We start from the raw sequence: 23,942 nt of genomic DNA on the forward strand, positions 1-23,942 counted from the left end.
CCCGCCGGCGGGGCGACGGGGAGGCGGAGCGGGCGGACAGGGCGAGCGAGGACCGGAGGCGGGCGGGCAGGCAGGAAGGGAGGAGACAGCGGCGGGAGGGCGGGGAGAAGTTTATTCCCGGAGACACCTCTCCAGGGCGCGGCGGGGGAGCCGCCCCGAGCCGCGACTGCTCGCCCCGTGAGGCTGGGACATGCGCCGCGGCGCTGCCGCCCGGGGTTAGTCACGGCGGGGCGCCGGCCCCGAGTTGTCATCCCGGCGAGCGCGGCGGCGGCAGTAACCCGTGTCTCTGGCGTACGGACCGAGCGCGGCCGCCTGCCTCCCGCCCACCGCTCTCTCCCCGCTTCCCTTCCCCTCTCCCGGGTGCGGACAGATAACAATGGTGGGGCGCAGCCGCCGGGCCCCCGCCCTCGCCTAGTGGAAGCGAGTGCCCCGCGGCCGCTGCTCCGCCGCCCCGCCCTGCGGCGGCCCCGGGCCGCGGACCGCGTTGCTGCCGGCGACGGTGCCGGGAGGCGATGGTGCCCGCGCCGGGGTTAGTCTGATCGCCGCTCCCCGCCTCGCCGCCTCCGGTGCCGGCGGCGCTCCCGCGGGGCCAGCGCCCGCCGCCTACCCGGCTCGCTCGGGCTTGCGGCCGCCTGACACAACTTGGGAGCTCCTCCAGATAAACAAGAATAATTAGTGATAATAATTTAGAACAAGGCGGAGAAGCAGAAGAAGCGAGTGGATAATGTCAACCCCGAGCAGATTCAAAAAGGACAAAGAGATTATAGCGGAATATGAAAGTCAAGTGAAAGGTAAGCGCGGGGAGGCAGCGGGAAAACCGCCGCGGGGGCCGGGCGTCTGCCGGCCCCTTTCCCCGGCTGCCGGCCGAGCCGCCACCGCCGGCGGGGCGGCCGGTCCCAGTTGCCCGAACTTCGGGGCGGGAGGGAGCGGCGGGAGGGCGGCGGAGGCTTTCTCCCCCGCAGCGCTCCGAGCGGCGCCGATGGGTCCGAGGGGCCGCGCCGGACGCCAGCTGCGGCGGCTCTGCCACAGCCCGGCCCCGGCCGGCCACCTTCCCTTCCTCCACCGGCTGCGGTAACGCCCGGAGGGGGAGGGAAAGGGAAAGGGAGGACAAAAAAAAAAAAGCTTGTCAATTACTAGGGCTAGAGACAATGCTAAGCCATACCCCTTTCTTGAAGCACATGGCTGGTGTCTCCCACCCTCCCCTCAGGGCTATAGTTTCTCAGCAGGGCTGTAGAAGATGGCTAATAAAGAATTACCCTTGACTACTGAATGAGCCCATTCAGCCATCCCAGGAAGTATTTCAGCCTCGCATCGCCCGGCTGTATCGCATCCAACTATTGTGCCAAGGACAGCGCCGGCAGATCCTGGCTTGAGCCAGTGGCGCTTCCAGACCCTCGAGTTTCCTCGCCTAGCGTTTTGCTTCTGGCAGTGTCTTGGGCGGAACAGAGATTGGGAAAGTAGCGACATAGCAGTGGGGTGTGGGTCTCTTGGTGCGCATTCTTCTAGGTACTGTCGGGGAAAATATTGTATAATGTATAAATTGCAATAAATCCAGGGATGGATGCGAACGTGAAACACAGCATTTAAAAAGCTACGCAACATCTGGACTCTGCTTTTTAAAATTATGCTGGTGTGCTCTTCAATAGGTAGGGTGTTCCCTCCTTGCTGCTGCCCACAGTCTGCGATGTGCAGAGATGGAGCATGTCCTCATGCAGGTCCGTGGGCTTCAGGAACAGCCTTCCTACACACAGGCATGGGCTGGATACCTTCTATATGAGGCATCTGGAACAGGGTGGGAGGGACCACTCCTCAGCTGTTGAAAGATTTATTAACTTTGTGTACTTGCACAATATATTTTCCTCTCATTTGATCCCGTGACATCCATTTTTCAAGGCAATGCTTGTAGTTTTGTTGGGGGTTTTTCCCTCTTAAAAGTAAAGAGGTAGTTTTTGAGTTATTTTCTTCCTAAGCTTAACTTTTGGTGAAAAAATACCTGTCACTATATTGAAAGTCTTTTTGTGTCCAGGAAAGGATCTGTGCTTAAAATAAGAGATCTGCCAGATAGGTGGGCAGTGAGGAGTCTGAACTGGCAGGTGGGCCACGCTTCAAGTGTCTTGTCTGATATGGGCAGGACCAAGACAGTTCTCACATAGCTGGTGTATTCACTGCCATTGAGCCCTTGAAGGGTTGGCGCTTTTTCCTCTTTGTGGACATGGTGCAGATTTATCTTGGTCACTGAGCATAAAAAATGTTTGAGATCTTAAGCTCATTGCACAGTGTGCAGACTGTTCTTTGCCTCCTCCTAACTTGATTGTTAAAGGCTCAGCCTTTATTATCTGCAGCCAGTTGCTATATATGCCAGTCTTTTCCTTTGAGTAATGAAGAAAAAATGCCATGCCCTTCAGCTACTTCTATTGTTTCGTTTCAAAAGACACTACAGATGAAGCCATGAAGTACTGTTGATAACCTGGCTCTCCTTTGGTGTCACGGTCCTCCATAATAGCAGAGGGAGGTGGCATTTGTAAATATAACTTAATAGGAATTTTAACTTGCTTTGCTTCTTTGTGGTGGTCTGGGGTGTGTGCGGTCTGGTCCCACCCAAATCAGCAGCTGTTTGAAAAGGTATGCTGGGCTAGATGCTTTTTATTTAAACAGCATCACTACAGTTGTATTTCAGATGGCAAGAACTGTCTGTGCTAAGATATAATTCTGCTTGACACCAGCTGTGATAGTATAAAAATGCAGTGATACCACTGTGTGATACCTTGAAAATTTTTTTTATATTGAGGTTTCAAGGCCTAAGAAATCAGCCCTAATTAGCCAGCAAGTTAGCTTTAAGGGAATGTAAATTCAGGAAAGTAAGCTCCCTATATACTGCTTGGAATTTCTTATATTAGGCTAGGAGAAAGGGTGTGGCCAAATTGCTTTTGCTGCCTGTGATTTCTGGTGTTTGCAATGGCTAGCTGATTTCTCACTGCTTATGTGTTTAGTTGCTGAAGGATGTGGACAGCTGGGCAGCAGACTGGGTGTTTGAGGTCCTCTGGACAGGCATGTGCACAGGAGAGCAGCAGCACGTATCTCCCATATCTTGTTGTGAGATTGCATTGAGCCCAGCTTGCTGAGCATCACTGTTAGTGCTTCAGAAACCATGCCACTGATGTGTGCATTTGAAATCCTGCCCTAGGATGTCTGAATATTAATACTGAAGGAAGAGGGGCCTTTAATGTACATGTGCCCTGTAGGGTATGAATATGGTGCCATATTTGGAAATGAGGATTTGGTAGTGCTATTCTTCACATAGCTTTTCTGCTCTTAACTCCTCAAATAGGAAGCAGTAACAGATGTTAATTGTCGTGCCTGGTTCCTGAGTGGTGTAAACTGTCATCTTCTCTGTGGATTTTTAGCAGTATCGCTAGATTGGCTATTGCTTTAGTAGAGGTCATACAGGAACAGCAGAAAGTCTGTAAATGTTACCTATTTGTCAAGCTGAAGTAAACAAGATACTTCTGACTTTATTGCAACTTGTTTTGCAACATCCTTGTTCTTCAGTCTACCTTCTGTCAAGAACTGTTCCAATTCAGTTAATAAGGTAAGCTTGTATACTTCCCTGAACATTGAATAGAAAGCAGAAGAATATTTCTTAAGGATGTTTTAATACTGAAGTTAGAGCTATCTGGCTGGATACCTATACATATTGTTTTGGGGGATGTAAGAATATTATGATGGCATGGGTACCTTATTTTGTAGACATAAAGGCACCTGGAAAGTAACATAACTAATAAAATGTTTCTGGTCATCCACAGCATAAGTTTTATCTGTGTTTTTCTGAAGAATGTGGTAATTTTATTTACACTCTGAAGTCATTAGAGGTAGTTTTACCAACCTTGTAACTGGAGTGAGGGATACAACTAGAGCTAGAAAGTGGAAGGAATACTTTTATGAGCCAAGTATTAATTTTCTGCTGTATGACCTTATTAGATTTATAGACAGCATGCCTTAACTCAAGGCTCAGTTGACTATAGTAGCCTATCTTACTTTTTGTATTCTGAGGACCAGCGGTACTTGGTACTGCTGATAATGTCAAGTAGTATCTATTGATAAAGTTACTGAGCAATTCACACTAGTGACGAAATACTAGGGCATCCTCTGATGTCTGTGAGTGGGTGGCTTGAGTATGGTAGAGGGTGAGCTGGTGAGATCTTGAATACTTGACTCCCTTTGGAAATTTATCCTTCTGAAAAATAAGTCTCTCGTAGTAGCAAGTGGATTAGGGATATACTGCTCCAAAGCTTTTCCATCATTCATGTTAAACTGGCATGTTTGTCTTCTTAGGACTTGTATCTGGCCTTCTATGGACAGGAGAAATGTGCTTTGACTAGGTAAGCGTTGTATTGGCTAGTTATCAGGCCTGTCTCTTCTCCATATGGTATGAACTGTTGAGAATCACTGGAGTTTAAGTCTCAGCCTTTTTACGCAACTGCATCTCCAACTGAAATGGGCTGAGGGAAGAGCTGCTTAGATCCCTCCTTTTTTCCACCTTAATTTTTCAGTTGGAAGTGACCTAGTAGAAATGCAAGCCCAAAAGCAGTTTGCAGAGGAAGATGCTTCCCCAAGATCAATATTTGCATAGCCTTCTTCAGATCAAAATACTCCTGTTTTTCATCAGAAAGAACCTGGTGGCAGTCTGTATTATACATTGCCTAATTTTTATGGAAAATGAAAATTCTGAATTGTGAAGCCAAATTTCACATTAAAACAACAACAGAAGTCTCTCTGAGAAAAGGCAGAGTTCTGAAGTCCCAACTGGGCTGTTGTTTTAGTAAACTGATAGCTATTTGAATAAAGTCTTTGTAATGAAACATTTGGTACCTTGGATGATGCCAGAATTCTTGAGGTTTATTTTAAAAAAATCTGATGAATAGATGCCAGTTTTCAAAGTTCAAGTTTATCAAGTGTGGTTTAGCAGAAATTTTTCTCGTCAAAGAGCTTGACCACACGCAGGACTTTGATACAGAAAGGATATTGTTCTCCATGCTGTTTTCCAGCTGGAGTTATGTTGTCTAATGAAGTTCCTTATCTTTTCCCCCACCATTTTCTCCCAGATCTCTGATCCTTCCTTTCAGAGTACAAACTCCATCTGTCCAGGTAAATGTTAATGAGTTTGTCCAGGTAAATGTTAATGAGTTTGTAGTTGACTGCGCTGCTGAAAGGGGTATCTGCAAATTAAGACAGTTCAGTCATAAACTGAACAGTTTTTTAGGTTGGTTTTGGGTTTGGTTGGTTTTGGTTTTTGTCTTGTTCTGTTTTTTTTTTGCTAACCAACATATTAGTATTTTTACTCTTCCACAGCTTTCTTGGAATGAAAACTAAGGAACTTGGTTTATCACTATGCTGTGTACCAAAGTATTTGGGGTATGGGGGAGCCCCACAAAATGCCTGCTTCCCAAAGGTCATGGCTGAGGAACTTCAGAGGTTTTGGCTTCTTAGTCTTTCTGTAGAATTAAAGAAAAAAGCCAACTTTTTATGCCTTTTTGAAAATATGACCAAGAGTCAGGAGAGTACACTTTTTTTTCCCTGGTTTGACCACACACTATAGCTGCTGTGTTCCTGCACCACAGTGAAACTACATTTATTATTTTATTTGAAATTAAAGGTGAAATACGTCTTGATTACTATAGCACACATGAAAAAGTAGGTAGTGAATGGATTGTCTGAACAGTGTTTCTGGCAGTATGGCAATCATAATGTATCTTTAGTGCATACTTTGTAGATACACATTTTTGTTAGCCTCTAGCATGAAGTTTTAACTTACTTCTGACTCTGAAGTAATTTGGAAACTTTTTATGATTACTTCTTTGGGGCTTTTTCTTTTCCAAGCATACTTGCTGTGCATTTTTGCTGTTGCAGAGCAATGCTCTAAATCATGGTAAGGTCACTTAATTTCCTGACATTATCTTTTATTGGTCACTTTTTTATGAACTGGAGTTCTAGTTGCTAATAGAATTAAACATAACTTTGAAGTGGCTGCAGTAAGACAGAATGGGATCTGAATTTCTTTCCATTTTCTGGTTCAGACTTCATTTGTGTTAGGTTTTGCCTTTTGTTAAAACTGGATTCCTTGTCACTCAGGGGTGATGGATGGTAGTGCTGGAAGAAAGTGAGTCAGTGCTGTTGAGATTGAATATGAAATCCCCTCCTGACCATTACACAGCCTGTTAGAAGTCACTGAACATGACTTGACAGTGCAGCATGTCTGATCTCTGCTTTGGGCAGGGATGGACATGGGGGAGGCAAAAATGGAGCCAGGCAGGTGTCAATGCAAGCTCCTGTGTTACTTGTTCTTCCCTTTACCTTTTTTTTCTTGACCCTTCCTACATCTACCTGTCATGCCATCCCACGTCTAACCTTTCTGGTCTCCCTAGTGGAAATCGCTGCCACCTTAACTTGTATTAATCCCTATTAGAGTCTAATCTACTCTTACTGCTCGGCTTTCACAGGGCAAAGCAGGCTTTGGAGTGTGGGGGTTTGTTTGTGTGTGAGCGATTATGCTAAATGTGTAGCAGGGCTGCCTGTGCTCAGGGTGCTGCTGCCTCTGCTTCCTGCAGGGTTTAGTCTTAGGCAGCATTTGCTCTGTGAGTGCTTCTCCCAGCTTGCCATGGTACAGACCTGATCCTTCCAGGGATCTGCCCCATACTCTGCTGTGAGCTGTCTGGGCTGATGTGATGAGTGCTGGCCATTTCTGAGGCAAGGCTGGCTGCCTTTGCACTGTGCTGGTCAGTCTGGGAGCTGCAAGTCATGAATGGTCTCTTGTTCCTGAAGTTATTTCATCTTTTCTTTCTCCACTTTTTGTCTCTTGGACACTGTGCCACACACCCTGAGGTTCAAGAGATTGTGGGAGTATGTGTGTAGGTACATACATATGGATGTGGAAGAAGAGCAATAGCTGAAAATTTGAGGCAGTGGTTGAAGGTGCAAGGACTGGCATCACTGCTTGTGTACCAGGTACAGGGATGAGGCTGGTGGATTTTGCAGTAGCAGATACTTGGGATGAAGCTCAGAAGGCTTTGCTGAGAGCATGGGTCGAAGTCTTGGGTAAGAGACAGCTGTCTGCACAGGAAGATTGCTTGCTGTGTATCTTTTACATTACAAAGGCTATATCTGGCACCAAAATGAAAGGAGCTGGTTATCAGTGCTTTTTCCTTTGTTTTCAAGACTTAAACAACTGCAGGCTGTTTTGGCAGTTTGTGTGGTGGCTTGGTCCTGTGGGAGTGCTCTAAGACAAACAATTCACTTTGATCTGTTGTAAAGGAGCCATAATCCTGAGGCACTACTTCCTCCAGAATCTACTGTTTTGTGCAGCTTATGGAAGTCATCTTCTCATAGACATTGAAGTGTCACAAGTGAGTTACAGCCACCTGGTAGGCTAAAGGTGTTTTACCTATGCTCTGCCCACTAATCCATCTTGTCCAGGCAAAGCACTCCCATTCTCAAGACATTTTCAGTTAATTTCAGTTTTGTAACTGATCAAGGAAGATCTCTTTTAGAACTCCTTCCCTCTCATTTTTTCTCTTCTGTCACTATTTCTCAGGCGTATACCTGTATGAATTTCAAGATGCACTATTCAGTTTTGCATCGTACAACCTGCTGGAAACCTGAATTTTACCTGGAGGAGACTGATAAGTCCTGAGATTGAGATGTAATGTCATTATGAAAAATGAAGAGCATTTTGGAAATAACCCCAAGCAAATCTGATGTCCTATTTCCAAGAACTGGCTTGTATGTGGGCACGGCCATGACTTCATGTTATTTTCCTGTCTTCTCTGGAAGGTGTAAATGCTTGGTTTAGCTCATAGTTGGCACAATAAAATAATCTTAGTTTTAGATGCATGTTAATGAGGTAGATGTTGCAAGGTAGGACAGGAAAACCTACTAAATGCTCTAAGAAAATGTTGTGGAGAAAATGTATGCTTTATGATTTGACTCTTTAATAATCATATCTGTGAAATAAGTAAAGATGGTCTGTGTTATTTACTCCAAACTCTATCTGGTGCAGGACAGTGCTGTTGATCTGTCTTTAATGAAGTCTTTCCCAAGGTATGTGGGTTCTTTATCTGTGTTTACCTTGATTGTAGCATCTGGGGGGGGTTGCTTTTAAAGTGGTGAGAAGGAAAAAATACTTCGTCTATTTTTCTCAAAAAAGATTCAGTAGAACTTGCTTAGAAGTGTGATCATACAATTACCAGTTAGAATATTCCTGTTAACTTCGTTATGTTATCTATTATTGACCAGTAAAACATGCTTTAGTTTCAGCTGCAACCTCCTGAGACTTTCCTTTATAGATGCAGAAGTGCTGACATGCAGGCAAGGGAGTTGTATTAGCATATTAACCAAAACATTCTTGAAATATACTAGACCTAAGTGGGTTTCTTATTGTAAAATAGAAGTTACAAAAAGTGTAATTAGAACACTTACGGTGCAGTATTTCTTGTTAGCTATATTGGAAATAAAAAGCAAATGCAGCTGGCTTACCGGATGATGACTTCCAGGAAGTAATGATTGTAGCCCTTTACATATTTAGCTGTTGTGGGAAACAAAACTGACTAGAGATTCATGTAAACTATCCAGACTCCTTAACTGACTCAGTGCTTACTCATCTGCATTACTCTGCATGCAAAATCTAGCAGTTTGTTGGTGCCGTCTTTTGTGGGGAGTCTTTGAGATGCTGCGTGTTTCTTCCAGGGTGTCACAAATGGAGTGGTGCCCTTTTGGATTTGCTCAGTGTGTAAAACTAAATAAGGAGATAGGCTGATCCCCTTTCACTTTGCAGTGTACATTCTTTCATATGGGAAAAGAAGGCAGTCTCTGCTGTTTTAGCCAGTTCCAGAGTATCCGCTTCCTGAAAATCAGAGGAATCTGTTCATGTTTACAAACTACAGAGTACACCAGAAGTCTAATAACATTCAGTGATAGCTCTTGTATGACTCTGTTCTTCGACAACGTGTCTTTTTTCAAACCTTGCTGTTCTCTGCTTTCCCCCTCTGATTCTTTTTTAAGCAGAGAGAGGATAAACAATCTAAAGCATCAGGTCAGAGGCAAGATAAAATAAGTGTTCATTCAGTACCAAGATGAGCAGGCATCTCGACTGAAACTTTCTAATTCAGTAATTAAGTTACTGTTTTACACAATAATGGAGAAATTTAAATGATTGCAAGTTACTTAATTGAATTTTTAAAATATAGACCAGGATGATCTGTTATTCTGATTGTGCTACTAAATTAACAAGAAAAAACACCCCAAAGAAGGGATGGTAGCTTTTATCATACGCCTCAATACTGGTCTCTGTCACTAGTTGCTGTGACTAAGTTGCTAGGCATAAGTTATTTTTATTTCTTTGAGAGTATTTGAAAGGCATTCAAAAGGCACAATAAAAAGAAAAAGTTCTTAACCCTTACAGGATTCTTACTACACCAAGGTTGTTATAAGTGGTTAGACAGCACAGCAAGCTCTACCTCTTGCAGATCACTGATTTGCCAATGAGTAGAAATGAAAGTGTATAAGCTCTTGTCCATAGGTGCCTCATGTATTTTGCAAATTGGTGTCTGCATGCTTGTCTTAAATAATACTAGTTCTTTGAGGAACCAGTTGTGTAGGAGAAAGCTAGCTTTTGTGTGTGTTGTGCATATGGATAACTGGTATGTTTTAAGAATTTGACAGCTATGCTGTGCTTGCTGCCTAGCAGACTACTTGAGGTTAAGATCAATGTAATAGGGTTCTTTGTATTATGTACCTTTTTGGGGGGCTATCTTCATTTGTGCCTTCCTAATTTCCAAGTGACTGTGCAAAAAATTAGTGAGATTCTTAATGTAATGATAGAAAATAGAATCCAAGTGTTAATCTGCTCAGATACTTCAGCATTAAAATCACAACCATGTGCAGAGTGGGAGAAGGTCCCCTGTGCAGAAGAGAAGAAGGAGCCCAGTGCAGGTAGCAAGTCCCCACCTGCTAGGTGCCCCTCTCCTCCCAGGGTGCCATGGAGGAGCCTGGTGGCAGCGACCACTGTTGTGCACGCCCAGCATCACTTCTTCCCTGGCAGCCTGTGATGAGCAGCCTATGTGCATCTGCAGGCGAGCTCATCGGATTATTGTGGACTGTATTGTAATCCTTTAATTGCCAGCCACTTCTGATGCCACGGTATTGTAATTGTGGGTCAAATTCTGTGCTTTGTAAGCAGTATTCCCACTTTACCTGTGGGATGATGCAATAGACTATGCCTTGTGAAATTGAACGTGTGGCCTTAATGAGAAAAAAAAGCCTCGCCACTCTTACAGTAAAGATTTTCTTTTTTATATCTAATCTAAAGCTACTTTCTTTCAGTTCAAAGCCATTACCCATTATTTTGTGACTACCTGCCTTTGTAAAAATTCTCTATCCAGCTCTCTTGTTCCCTTTAGGTACTGGAAGGCTGCTCTGAGGTCTCCCCTGAGCCTTCTCTTCTTCAGGCTGAACAGCACCAACTCTCTCAGCCTGTCCTCATAGGAGAGGTGCTCCAGATCCCTGATCATATTCATAGCCCTGCTCTGGACTTGCTCCAGCAGGTCCCCATCCTTCTTATGTTGGTGGCCCCAGAGGGAATGCAGCCCTCCAGGTGAGGTCTCACTGGACCAGAGTAGAGGGGAAGAATAACTTCCCTTGGCCCACTGGCCATATTCATTTGAAGCAGCCCAGGATGTGTTTGGTGTTCTGGGCTGCAAACATACATTGCCAGATCATGCTGAGCTTCTTGTCAACCAGTATGCCCAAGTCCTTCTTAGGGTTGCTCTCAGTCCATTTTCTGCTCAGCTTGTATTTGTCTTTGGGATTATCCTGACCTACATGTGGGACCTTACAAATGGCCTTGCTGAACTTCATGACGTTTGCAGGAGCCCACCTTTCAGGCCAATCTAGGTGCCTCTAGATGCCGTCACTCCTTCCAGCATGTCAACTACACCACACAGCTTGGTGTTGTTTGCAAACTTGCTCAGAGTGTATTCAATCCCATTTTCCATGTCACCAGTAAAGATGTCAGAAAGCCCTGGTCCCAATACAAACCCCTGAAGAGCACCACTCAACACCACTGGTTTCCATTTGGATGTCAAGCTGTTGACCACAGCCCTTTGAGTAACACTATCCAGCCAGTTCCTTATTGACCAAGTGGTCCATCTGTCAAATCTGTGTGGCTCCAGGTTAGAGACAAGGATGTCATGTGGGATAGCATCAAGTGCTTTACACAAGCTAAGGTACGTGACATATTGCTCTTCCCTTATCCTCTAGTGCTGTAACCTGCATTACAGAAGACCACCAAGTTCCTCAGGCACCTTGGAAAGTCATGTTCACCAGTCACAGTATTTTCCACCTGCCTTAGCATAACTTTGAGGATCTACTGCATGATCTGGCTAAACACTGTGAAGAGATTTGCATCTCTGGGAAATTTTTCTGGACAACCATAATGTTGAACAAGAAGAAACCCTCTTCAACATATATCAAAATGGAAAAAAAAAAAAAATCAATGGAAATAAGAGCCAAAGTATAATTCCTCCAATATATATATTCTCTGACAAGACAACAAGTGGGTTGCTGGTGGGAGGTTGTGAGTGTTCAGAGGAACTGTTCAATGAGATTGCAAGCACATGCTTTGATAGTGGCCTGCTTGGCAGTTCAATATAGCTCCGTGTTGTTCCCTGGTGGTTCCAGGATGGCCTCTGAAATTCCAGGGTAGGGGAGGCACTACATCCCGTGAGATGAAATTCGTAGAAGAGCTCTAGCTTGTGTTTGCCTTTCAGATGCCACATTTAGTTCAACTTTGGTTGCTGTCTCCCTTCTGAGGTGTTGGTATATTTGTGTGACTGCACATATTGGCCTACATGTTTATTCTGTAGTATAGTTTGAAATGCAGCATCTCTAGTATTTATAGACCAGAAACTGCCTTGCCTGCAGCTGGCAGAGACAAAGTGCCAGCCTCATCCATGGTGATGTCATCTGAGTTGCTACCAGAGTAGACCTAAAAATGTTGCTTTTTCTGCTGAGCCATTTGAGAATATGTATGAAATTGCAGCATCAGGAATCTGATCAGTGTATCCTTCCTAGGGATCAGAGCATTTGCATGAGGAGTTCAGTTCCATATTTTGCTACCTTTATCTTATTCAAAATTGAGTCTTGAGTACAGATCTCCCACCTTGCAAATGATTGCTTGGAGAACTAATTATTCTTGGACAAGTCTCCCTGGTTTCTTGTTTGTTGAAGCTCTCAAGCTCTTTCCCAGACTTAATAAATATTTAATTATTTACAGGGTGATTATGAATCCATTGCCTGGTAGTTAGAGCAGGCACCAGAGAGATAGGGTTCTCTATGAATTCCAGCAAGAGTGTATTTCTGCTCTGCTTTTTTAAAGAAATGGAGAAAGACTGGAGGATTGAGATAATTTTATGACCGCTCTAAATTAAGAATACTTTATTAATCTGGAGGGGGTAGTGATCAGAGGCTGCCTTATTTATCACAGTATGCAGAAAAAACAGCTCTTTTCTTTGTAATGATTTTTAATCTTAAAGCCCTTCCAGTATTTGCACTGATTTTTGGTAGGAGCTTGTCTTTAGTTTTGCAGATAATCTGTGAAAGAACTGTTTGCTCAGAGTTATTTTAAAGGTTCACAGATGAATGTCTGTTTGCTTGAACCTTTGCTTCCTGCAGCACTCCCTCCATACAACACAGTCAGTCCTCTGTCCCATAGCATTTCTGGTCCCTGGGTGCCTGAATTGCAGATTCACAAAGAGCTTTTTTCCTTTTTTTTTTTTTTTTTTTTTTAGCCAGAAACTTACTCAGCAAATATTCCTTATTTATTTAATATCTGTGAAGAGTAGGTTTTGGGGTTTTTGTTTTCTGTGGAGTTTTGTTTTTGTTTTTGTTTTTTTTTTGGGGGGGGGTTGTTGGGTTTTTTTTTGTTTTGTTTCTTGAGGGCAGAAAAATTACTTCAGCTGATGTTTAAGGAGGAAAGAAAGGCAATTGGTCTGCAAATATTACCAAGGCGAACCTGCAGTTTTTAGTCAAATAACAGTGAATGTTTTGGGGTTTAGTGACTAGAGGTGAATGGTTACTGTGCATTAGTGTAGCTGTAAGGAGGAAAAATGAAGAACTCTTTATCAGTCATGACAGCTGATTGGGTTATTTCCTTTACAGAGCTGTTTTGTAAGGCAGCAGACAGTCCTTCAAGAAGTCAACTTGTTACTGATTTGGGGTTTTACGTTGGTGTATTAGTGGGGTTGTTCTTTACTTCTGCTACTGCAGCTATATGTGGCAAAGTCAGGTTGTTTGAACGCTGTATGCAAACTACCATAGCTGAGAATCAGGCAAGAAGATGAAAATGTCTAAATTCTTTTTCCACTTAATTTAAAAGCAGATTTGAGACAACCTTCCAGGTATACTTCTGAACTTGTGCGCTGGTGTGTTTTGCATTGGAAAGGGCAATTTGTTCTTAGTTCTGTTCTGCACTCCATTCAGTTATCTGATAATTTATGTAACTATTAATGTGATTAATTTTTTTTAATTGTAATTGACTGTTGGGTTAAATGAATAGCTAATGCATCATGAACCTGTAGCACTTCCTACTGAGTAAGAGCATGCTTATAAGTGTATTGAAAATACTGTAAATAAGGAGATTGCGCATAAGTAGTTAGGGAACTAAAATTTCTAAGTCTTCATATATATGCTATCTGTTGATTTTTTGGTTGTTATATCTGACTTGGAAAGCACATGCTATTTACATTATGTGGCTTTGGTTTTGCTTAGCATTGTTTGTGTTAAGATATTTGGAAATAGATTTGATTTAATGGATTTTTTACTTCCATCTCTGAAATTACTTTTTTTCTCTGTTTGTTAACTATCAGTAGTGTGGAAGATCATGGGATTAGCTATTATCATTGAAAACTCCATCTGATATGTAGGTCCGTAGCAAGATGCTCTGGAAAAGAGCTTCTTAGGTTACAGCTTAAACCATGTGTAGGGCAGTGGGGATTCAGACCTGTTTCTAGGATCATACAGGTCATTACTCCTATTAGTGTGTTTATAATCGCGGAATTACCCCTTTGAATCTCATCTGAAGAGTCTGTGATTTTGGGAAGACATACCTTTTGTATAGTTCTTGTGCGAACAAACCTCACTTAGTGGAAAGAAAAAAAAACCAAAAGCTCTCAGCCTCTCCTACATCAGGGTTAAGACTCTGCTCTAACTTAAGCAAGAGGGTTTAATTTAAAGTGAGGAGACATCTTAATTCCAGGTGACTGGAACAGACTGACAAGAGTCTTCTCAAGTGTAGTGAAGGTAGCTATACTTGAATCAAAAATGGAGCACCAAGTTCAGAACATTAAATGAGTATTGATGAAACTGATGTTTCTCTTCGGGAATTTGTTTTTTCTGTAATTAATAATATTTTTCCCCAGGTCTGGTATTTAGCTGGTTTCCTAAGTAATGAGGTGGGCTTTGCTGAAGCAGAGCTGCATGTGGATGGTGTGGGGCTGGCACTGGTAGGTGCTGAGGGAACTTCTCTGTTGTGTAAAAGTATGTCAGTGCTTTCTAATGTGCCTTGGCTACAGGAAAAGCTCGAGACCCACTGCAGTAGAATTTCAGTCAGTTAATGGAATAGTCTTTGAATGCATTTGAGTGCACTGAATAGTTGCTAACTAATGCAGGGTTGGAGGGATGAATGAAGGTACTGCTTTTACAAACAGAATAGTTGCTATGTGTCCTCTTGGGACAGCCTTGCTTACTTCACACACATTAATTTGTTGACCTCACTAGAGCTCTTAACCTTCCTAGGGCTACTAATCTCTATAATGTCTGAATAATTTGGCTTAATTTTGCCAAACGAATCTAGCTATGAGTCATTATTTCTGTAGTAGGACATTTAAACCTAGTCCCATAGTCAATGTGTCTGGCTGATACTTGTGTGAGAACTTGTAGGATCTGATCCATGCTTTTGGAATCCTGACTTCTTAAGGGTAGGAGAGATTGTTCTGAAACAAAGGAAATGTAATGCAGAGAATACTGAAGAAAAGCAATAACTCACTTAAATCAGATGCAATTCATAAAATAAAATTATGGTAGGTTGTAGACAGGATTATACATACATCACAGAATGTTTCAGTACTACTCAAGATGCCTTGTGAAAATGGTAGCAGTGATGTTTTCAAGTTACTGACTGCTACTTCCTTTTTTGTAAATGGCTAAACTAAAGCATGGCACAATAAAATAAAGTCACTTCTAAAATTTATCGGAGGCATTGAATTGAGGAGGTAATGGAGAATGATGTGAATGTCACTTTCATGTCTACACTATAAAATGCAAAAGCAAAAACATAGTAACCACAAGGCTCTTTTTGATGTTTTAATCTTTTAAACCTTTGAAATGGTGGTGTGCTTGAAAGGGCTTCTAAATCCATTGGTTAGTCTGTGCTGTCTTGCATTGTGTTCAAAATCACAGCAGATAAAGGAAGAGTGATCAGAAAGCTTAATGCAGTCAGAGCATCATGACCTGTTATGTAAAGCAACATTTGGCAGGGCCTTCCCAGCTGCTGTAAATGAATGTTAACAGCATTTTATCATCTGCTTTCACTGTCTTTATTACATAATCTGAATATTTATGACTCTATTAATATGTTTAGCCTTGAAATTGCAATACTGAAGGAATTAAGGTTCCATAGAATATTGAACAACAAGAATGATTTTATTTTTTGCCTTGTGAACAAAAGTTGTGTTAATATTGAAAAGCTTTGAGTTCCTATTTCAAATAAGTTTACTGAATTGCTTTACAGGTACATATTATTATTCCCTAAATTATGTATTTCTCTGAACATTGTCATAAGAAAAGTATCTTGGTGACAGAATTGCATTGCTGAACATGATGCCTCTGTGTGTATATGAAATACAGAGCACTAACCACAAAGTGATCACTTTTGCTACCTGTAATGCAAGTCTGTGAATCCATTGTGATGATACTCTGTAGCCTTGAACAAACATGACCAACCTAGACCAGATCCAGGCTATCAGAATCACTTCCATCAGAGAGCTGCTCCAGGGGGGATTCTGGGGGCAAGCTGTGGGCCTAATTATCACTACAAGGGTTTTGTGTGGGTAGGGGTTTTGTTTGTTGGTTGGGGTTTTTTTAATAACCAAAATCTTGCTTCCTGCTGCACTTCCTCATAAACATACATGCTCTCCCTCTGTAGTGACTATATATACTGTTGTCTTCTGATGTGAAATGCATATCACATAATGTGTGTACCACATTACATAACTGGGGACTGGTTGCAGAGGCTGTCCCATTACTGAATGCACAGTTGCCTGTATCATGATTTTACTTGAAATTATGTGTAGGATGGTAATATGCTTGGTCAGAAGATGAATGAGGAGCTGTAAATAATTTCCCTTGGGAGCCTCTTGTGTTATATTATGTCCCCAAGCAGAACTGAACATCACCATTTCAATAGTCATCTGCAAATTTCTAACAAGATGGTGTGTTCAGCAAGTGGCTTTCACTGTTGGAGTTTGCAAGTGACATTGGTATTGTGATTCCTTAACCTCCTGCAGGCTAAATTGTTCAGTTAGCTGCAGGCTTATATTTGCAGATTGTCTACAATCATCCTAGAGTGGAAAACAAAATTTTGCATCTGAGTTAAATGAAGTTCTTGGTCACTTTTATTTTTAAGTGCAAAATCTATAGCCTATCTGAAAGCTGCTGTCCTAAATGTCTTCCTGCTGATTTCCAGGGCTAGAGTTGGAGAGATGCAGGTGTTGTGGAGGTAGGTCTCTTTTGTTCCTAAAGGCCTCAAGAATGTAGTTCAAATCCTGTGGTGTGTTGTGACACTATATCTAAACTCTGAGTATCTCTGACTGGTAATGGTCTGTACTTCCACCCTCTTCGCAGTCAAACCTCATGAACTGGTACAGGAGGCAGCTGCATATGACTGTAAGTGTACAAATTCTTAAAAATTTAAAGATCAGCGGTTACAGGGTATGGAGTGTTAGAGTCAGGAAGTAAGTTTAGATTAACATGTATTTTTTTAACAGTGTTTTATCCCCAAGCAAGGTTGTTATAGTTACTGCAGAACTCCAAATGTACTCTTCCCTTGTGGGGATTAGAGATTTAAATATGTATTGTTGTTCTGGGGATGGTATTGAGCAGTCAAGGTTCATAATAGAACAAGGAAACCTTTAATTGGGACAGGAGTTTCAATTGCATTCTTTTTTGCTTTGTGTAAGAAAAACTTGCATTAAATCAGATAAATAAAACAATGGAGGGGTGAAGGAAGTTTGGAAGAAACACATCTATTTAAAAGGTTAAGTGCTGAGTTTGCAATAAGCCAGTAGTTTTTATTTGTGAAACTCTTAAAATATGATTTGCCTTCTCCCAGTCTGTAAGCATCTGAGTCAAGATATTTTAAGGAGATGTTTTTCAGCTTATTCAGTGGTTTGGGGATTTCTTGCTGTCTTTGATTTTTCATCTAGGAGTTACCTTTATTGCAATGTGAATTTAATAGCAATGTTTACATGGTTCTAATATGTTGAGTTAGGTTGGTACATGCATTGTAATTGCATTCTTCCCTTACTCAACTTTGTATTTACTTTGTGGGACCTAAATACAATGCAGTATTTCCTTTAAGCATAAAGAATGATAATGAATCCTTTCTGGTAGGTTCTGGGGTGTTTATTGCTTTGTGCCGTTGAGTTCTTGAAGTCAGTAACCTTCTCTACAGCCTCAGCAAGTTGCCAGTGTGCAATAAATTATAAAACTGGCAATTTTAAGGAATAATACCTAATAGCTTCAAGGGTTTCTTAATTTGTTTCTGAAATTCCCTCTGGCAAAAAAAACCAAACTAGTCTCCTCTTTCCACCAGACACTGTTAAGAGGAAGCCTAGCAGGTTTGAAGCTGGCTTTCCTTTGCACTTATTTAATGTTTGCTGGCTTATAACGTGTGATGAGGCAATGGAATAATCTGTTTTAAATGAGTTTTCGGAAGGAAAAGCTCAAAAAGATGGTGGTGGTGAATTTGGTCATCTGTCTTATGCCTGTCCTCTGCAGTTTAAATGCCAAATCCAACAATGACAAAAGACTACCGTTGTCTGGGAAACGATTGATTCTACTCCTTGTTTGGGTAGAAGAGCTCTCAGACATGGCTCAAGGTAGTCCATTTCCCTAATTACCTATCTCTTTGGGTATTTTACAGCCTTCTGCTCAGTCCTATCAGGAGAACACTTTTCAGAGCAAAATCCATGTCCCTTTAAAGGACCTAACCAAATTGCTAAATTCTGAATAAAGCAGCTTTTGACTTCATTTGACTTCAGGAAAGAAATGGCAGAGCCCTTTGTGCTAAATAATTGATGTGATCTTCTTTGCTCAAAATTTTGTTTTGTGGAATGTTCTAGAAAAATGTTGTAGTTTTACTGGGTGAGTGGTAAACACTTTAAGTGCTGAACAGAATCTCAGTTGTGGAGATGCAAAGAATACTTCATAGTAGCAGTATACTTGAAACATGCAGAACTCTCCTGCCCTTACCCTCTTCTTGCATCCCCTTTAGTTCATTCCATATGAGTAATTTATTTGCCAGATAAAACTTTTGTACTCCTTCCCCTTGGAACAACCTCAACTGGCATTTGGGATTCTTTACCAGGAAAAAGAAGCAGGAACATTGTGTTGCATTTATAGAATGTGCTACTAAATGGCTCTTCCTGTTGCCTGACTTGATCATGACTGGTTCTTGTTTGTCACAAGGATCAGTACAGTCATTTTATATAAGGGAGGTATTAGTAACCTGAGAGTGGAAATTCAGAAAGGTCTTTTTATTTCCCCTGAATATCAACTAGTGCCTCTTACCTCTTGTTCTTTCAATGGGCATTGCTGAGAAGAATCTGACTCCATCTTTTCTCTTCCTTCCCTCAGTTCCCCGTTAAATATTTTTACTCATTGTTAAGATCCACCTTGAATCTTTTCTTCTTCAGGATGAAAATTGCTCTAAAGTTCTTCTTCAGGATGAAAATTGCTCTAGTGCTTTAATAATTTTTGTGGTCCTTTGCTGAACTCACTCTAGTACTTCCATTGGACTGGAGAGCCCAGAACTGGACACAGCAGTGCAGGTGAGATCTTATCAGTTTTGAGTACAGAGAAAAAGAATCTTCCTCTACCTGCTGGCAATGCCTTCCTAGTGCAAGCTAGGAGGATGCTGGCTTTCTTTGCCAGCTTTGTGGGCTCGTGTTGAATTTGTTGTTCATTAAGATGTTTTTGTCAAGCTGTTTCCAGCCTGTACTGTGTACTGGTGCCTGCAGGTGCAGAACTTTGAACTTCCTTTTGGTGAATGTTAAAAGGTTCATATCTGTCCATTTCTCCAGCCTATTGAGGTCCTTTTGAATAGAAGTTGCTTCAACCATATGCTGTATGAACTTTCTCTTCTTAGCTTTCTATTATTTATAGGCTTGCTGAGGATGTCCTCTGACTAATCATCTATGTCATTAATAAGATGTTAAAAGAGTATCAGTATCAGTCCCTGGGGTATGCCACTAATGACTGGCTGCCAGCTGGACTTCATGTTGCTGATTGTAAATCTTTGAGATTTACAGTTCAGTCAGCTTTTAGTCCACCCCAATGTTTGTTCCTCTAACTCAACTTAGATCAGTTTTTCCATGAGAATATTGTGGGGGAAGAGTGCTGAAAGCCTTACTAAAACCAAGATAGGCAATATTCTGTGTTCTCTCCTCTGCCAAGGGAATCATCTAATTGTAGAAGGTTATCAGGTTAGTCAATCCTGATTTTCTTTCATAATTGCATACTGACTATTTGAAATCACCTTCTTGTCCTTAGCATGTCTGGAAAGTGTTTCCAGAATTTCTCTTTCACCTTCCTGGGGTTCTGGTGAAACTGACTGAATTTTAGTTCCTGGATCTTTCTTCTTTTCTCTCTTGAGTATAAGAGTTGCCTTTGCTTTTCTTTTGTCCTGAGGAGCCTTTCCCAGTAGTTATGACCTTGTGAAGATACTCCATAATTGCCTTGTAATGGCACTAAATAGCCTTCAGCATTTATGGATATGTTCCATCAGGCCTAGTGGACTTAAGTATGTCCAATTTGTGTGTTTGCTGGACTAATTCACTTGTACCAAAGGTAAGTCATGCTTACTCCTGACTTTCCTTTAGGTTTCAGGAACCTTAGAATGCCAAAGCCAAATCTTTGCCACTCAAGTCCAAAGCAAAGGTGCCATTGAACATCTCTGCTTTTTCTCTGTCCTTAGTCACCATGTTGTCTGCTCCATTCAGCAGTGGTCTCACATTTTTCCCTCATCTTCCTTTTGTTGTTGATTTACTTGAAGAAGCCCTTCTTGTTGTCCCTTGTAATATCAGACAGGTTTTGGCTTTCCTAATTTTCTCCTTGCATTTGGATAGTGTCTTCCTGGGCTGCCTATCCCTGGCGTTTCCTCTCATATGCCTCCTTCTTATGTTTGGGTTTTGTCAAGAGCTCCTTGTTCATCTATTTAGCCTTACTGCCACTCTTGCTTGATGTTCTGCTCATCAGGGCAGATCATTCTTGAACTTGGAGGAGGTGATCCTTGAAAACCAAGCAGTTGTCTTGCTGATAGCAAATGTCTGAACAGACCAGGGTCTGCTATCCTGAGGTCTAGAGCTGTTGTCCTGTTATTTGTTTCATTCCTTCCTCAGACTAACCTGAATTCCATCATCTCATGGTCATTGCAGGCATGACTGCTTCAGCCTTCACATTCCTGGCCATTTTTTTCTGATTTGTGAGATCGAACGAGCATCTTCCCGTATTGTCTCCTTAATCACCCATGTCAGGAAGCTAGTATCAGGGTGCTCCAGAGACCTCCTGGATTGCTTGTGCTTGCCCTTCCAGCAAGAGTGCTGTTTATAAAACTTCCTGTGACTGCTCTTCAAGTAACATGTGCAGCTTAGGAACTTTTGTTTATTTGCTTGTTTTTCCCTAGATCTAGTATAAATCAGTTTCTCACCTTGATCCAGATGGGACAGATGAGGTTGTACCAGCAGAGAATGTGTACTTATGATGGATGGATTTCTGGAGCTTATTAACAAAATTTCATACAACTTAAAATACATAATTAAATCAACCAGGAAAATATGATTATATAGCTATTAAAGCTATATACTGCACTAATACTACAGGTCTTTGTGAATTAACTTTTTGGTTAAGCAGTAATATCCCTTTATAAACTTTTGAAACCAATCTTGCACCAAGTAATTTTAGAATAAATTCTTTAGGGTGGATTTAGTACAAGAATATCCTAGGTTAGTGACACATTTTGGTGATAGTATTTGCAAGAATTTTTTCTGTGAACAACCGGGAAAAAAAAAAAAGAGGTGCATCTTCTGTCTTAATTGAACCCTTGAAATTCATGTCTCCAAACTAAATGAAAATTGAAACTAGATGTCTTGTCAGCAAATTGCAAGCTATCAGTCACAGCTGTAGATGAAAGCTAGCACAACCTACATCTGTCGTGTTGATACAATGGTGCTGGCATTACAGTTTCATTGTTTAGGTTTAGGGTCAAGTCTGTTGAGACCTCTTTTTATTCAGCTTTGAATGTATCCATTTTCATTAAGTTTTTCAAAGCTGTATGAAAGACTCAGCAGGGCAAGATGTGGTGATGCTGAACCTATGTTAGTCTTGCAGCTATCAAACTGTCTCATAGTCACAGATGGTCACTGTGATTGTCCACACCAATCTACTGCCAGAGCTGCTATTGAAAGGGCACAAAGCTGATGGTACAAAGGGACGCCTTTTTTCCCGCCAATAAATGAAGCTAGTATTGCTGTGAGCTGGCATTGTCGGAGGTTTTGTGCAGGAGAAGAATGGTTGTTGACAAATCAGTTTCCATGCTGAAAAATGCTACTCTTATTCCTAAACTTAGAGATCTTTCCTTGGTTGAGTAAGTGCTAATAGCAGAGTTGCATTTTGCAAACTATTTTCATTGATTATTTGGATGGTGGTTGTACTGGGAAGTCTAATACTGACAGCAGTAAATGTGGGCTTCCTAAAGTAGTCATGTTTCTGTTTCATAACTCCTTTAGAAGAAAATCTCTTTGACTGGGTGCTATTAAAAACATTGGATGCCTTAACTGCTGCATTTCTGTGTTTAATCCTCAATTGTTAGTGTCCTTACATACGTTGAAGGAGCTCGGGCAGTTGTCTTTTTGAGTTAGGTAGCTTAGTTAACCAAGTACCAGATATCTTGCTTTTCATGCTATTAAAATTGATAGTTTTGGAGTTGGTAAATAAATCTTCCAAGTCATTCTTATTGGCAGTGTGAATGTGCTTTTTGTTTTGTCTTTAAACAGAACCGCTTTTCCCATTTTAAAGTAACTTTGCTTCCTTTCAGGGTGGGGTGAAAGCCTCTGTACAGATGACCTGCCTGTTTGTTAACAGACTGAAGAAAGTTTTTGTTAGATTAAAACAGTTCTTGCTTGAAAGAACAATAAGAAGCAATAAAGCTGATTCCTGTTGTATGGGATCCGTTGTGACCTCTGATAGATCCTTTTACCAGTGGCAAAGGAACCTTAAAAATTCAAAGGACCACAGTGATGAAATGGATGCTTCCTGGAGGGGACATATCAAGCTCCTGTGGAGACCAGTTGAATTATTCACCCCATACCAAAGTACAAAATAATAATGAAGTACAGTTTAGAAATTGTACTTTAATTATTATAGTATGGGGATTTTGGGTTGGTTTGTTTCACTGAAGCTGTCCATTGATTAGCCTGCTGTGCTACAGTGGAGTTTTTTAGCCCACTAAGGCCCTGAGTAATTTCTGAGTGGCCTTTTGCCCTTGGAATTTCATTGCTCTCTGAGTACGTGAATATTTGTTTGTTTTATTTCTTCATCTGGCCTGTCAGTCTGTAGCTACATGGAAGGTCTTAGGTATAAGTTACAGAAGAGTAGTTTTCTACATGTGTGAGAGGTAGGGAAGCTGGTAATGTACTTAAAATTACAGTCACGAGAATTAAATACTTCTGTGCTAAAGATGGAACTGAAAAAAAAGGAATATTTTTCCCATAAAATGAAAATCACTTGCAGAAGGATGGATTTGACTGTCACAGAAGGAAACTTCCAACTTCTTTCTGGCTTGGTAATTCTGTTAACAGGGGAATCTAAAGAATGAGACTTTCAGCCAGGAAAGTGATGAATATTGATGAATTTCAGATTTTGCAAGAACTGAAATGAATTTGACACTAACCTAAAGCTGAGTCATTTGTGTAAGTAGTGCTTCTTGATGACTTCAGTTAACGTGTCCTTGCTTCTGTGATCATGCTTTCTGCTGCCTTGCTTGGTCTCAGATCCTGTATTTTCCCATTTCTGCCATACAGCATACTATTATGAACTTATGAAAATAAGTTCTTAAACAAACACGATGTAAATTATTAGAATTTCTCAGTAGTGATTTCCTGGAAGCTGTGTCCTGTTTGAGGAGTAGTTTTAGGCTTGTGGTTTCCTTTCTCATAGCCAGTCAGTGTAACTTATGCTATGAATTTTCCAGGCAGAAGCTTTTCCCTGTTCTTTCTGATGTATCAGGTGCTTGGTAGAGTAAGCAGTAAATGTGCTTGAGCCAAGCAGTACAGGTTCCCCAAATTGAAAGCCTTGTGCAAAAACAGTCGGCCTCTCCAACCCATGGACTGTGGAGTTCTGAGGAATGGGAGCAGGGAGTGGTAGGGGTGATATGGGATTATGTGATCCCATAGTCTGGCCCCTCCAATGCAAGGTGGAACCAGCCATAGCTGCTTCAGCAGCCTTTGTACCAGCCAGGCCTGGCACCTCCTGCACCTACAGGATATGCAGAAAGGCTCTTCTGACTGTGGTTAGTTCTGGAACCCTACCAACTATGGACAAACAACCTGTCAGTGAGC

General features: G+C 41.6%; 1 protein-coding gene across 3 annotated transcripts in view; it reads left to right on the top strand.

Annotated features, from left to right (window-relative positions):
- The first annotated feature begins 68 nt into the window (after positions 1-68).
- Positions 69-23,942, top strand: part of SRGAP1 (SLIT-ROBO Rho GTPase activating protein 1) — a 138,825-nt gene continuing 114,951 nt past the window's right edge. For 2 of the 3 annotated variants that reach the window (XM_021547435.4, XM_021547432.4), the window contains exon 1: positions 69-791. In XM_021547435.4, coding sequence (XP_021403110.3) covers positions 725-791 — 67 coding nt within the window. In that variant the 5' untranslated portion in view covers positions 69-724. The remainder of the gene's footprint in view (positions 792-23,942) is intronic. The other variant, XM_085568630.1, reaches the window with a different exon arrangement.

This window comes from Lonchura striata, chromosome 1A (genome assembly GCF_050655825.1).
Source record: "Lonchura striata isolate lonStrDom1 chromosome 1A, ASM5065582v1, whole genome shotgun sequence".
Lineage (NCBI taxonomy): Eukaryota > Metazoa > Chordata > Aves > Passeriformes > Estrildidae > Lonchura > Lonchura striata.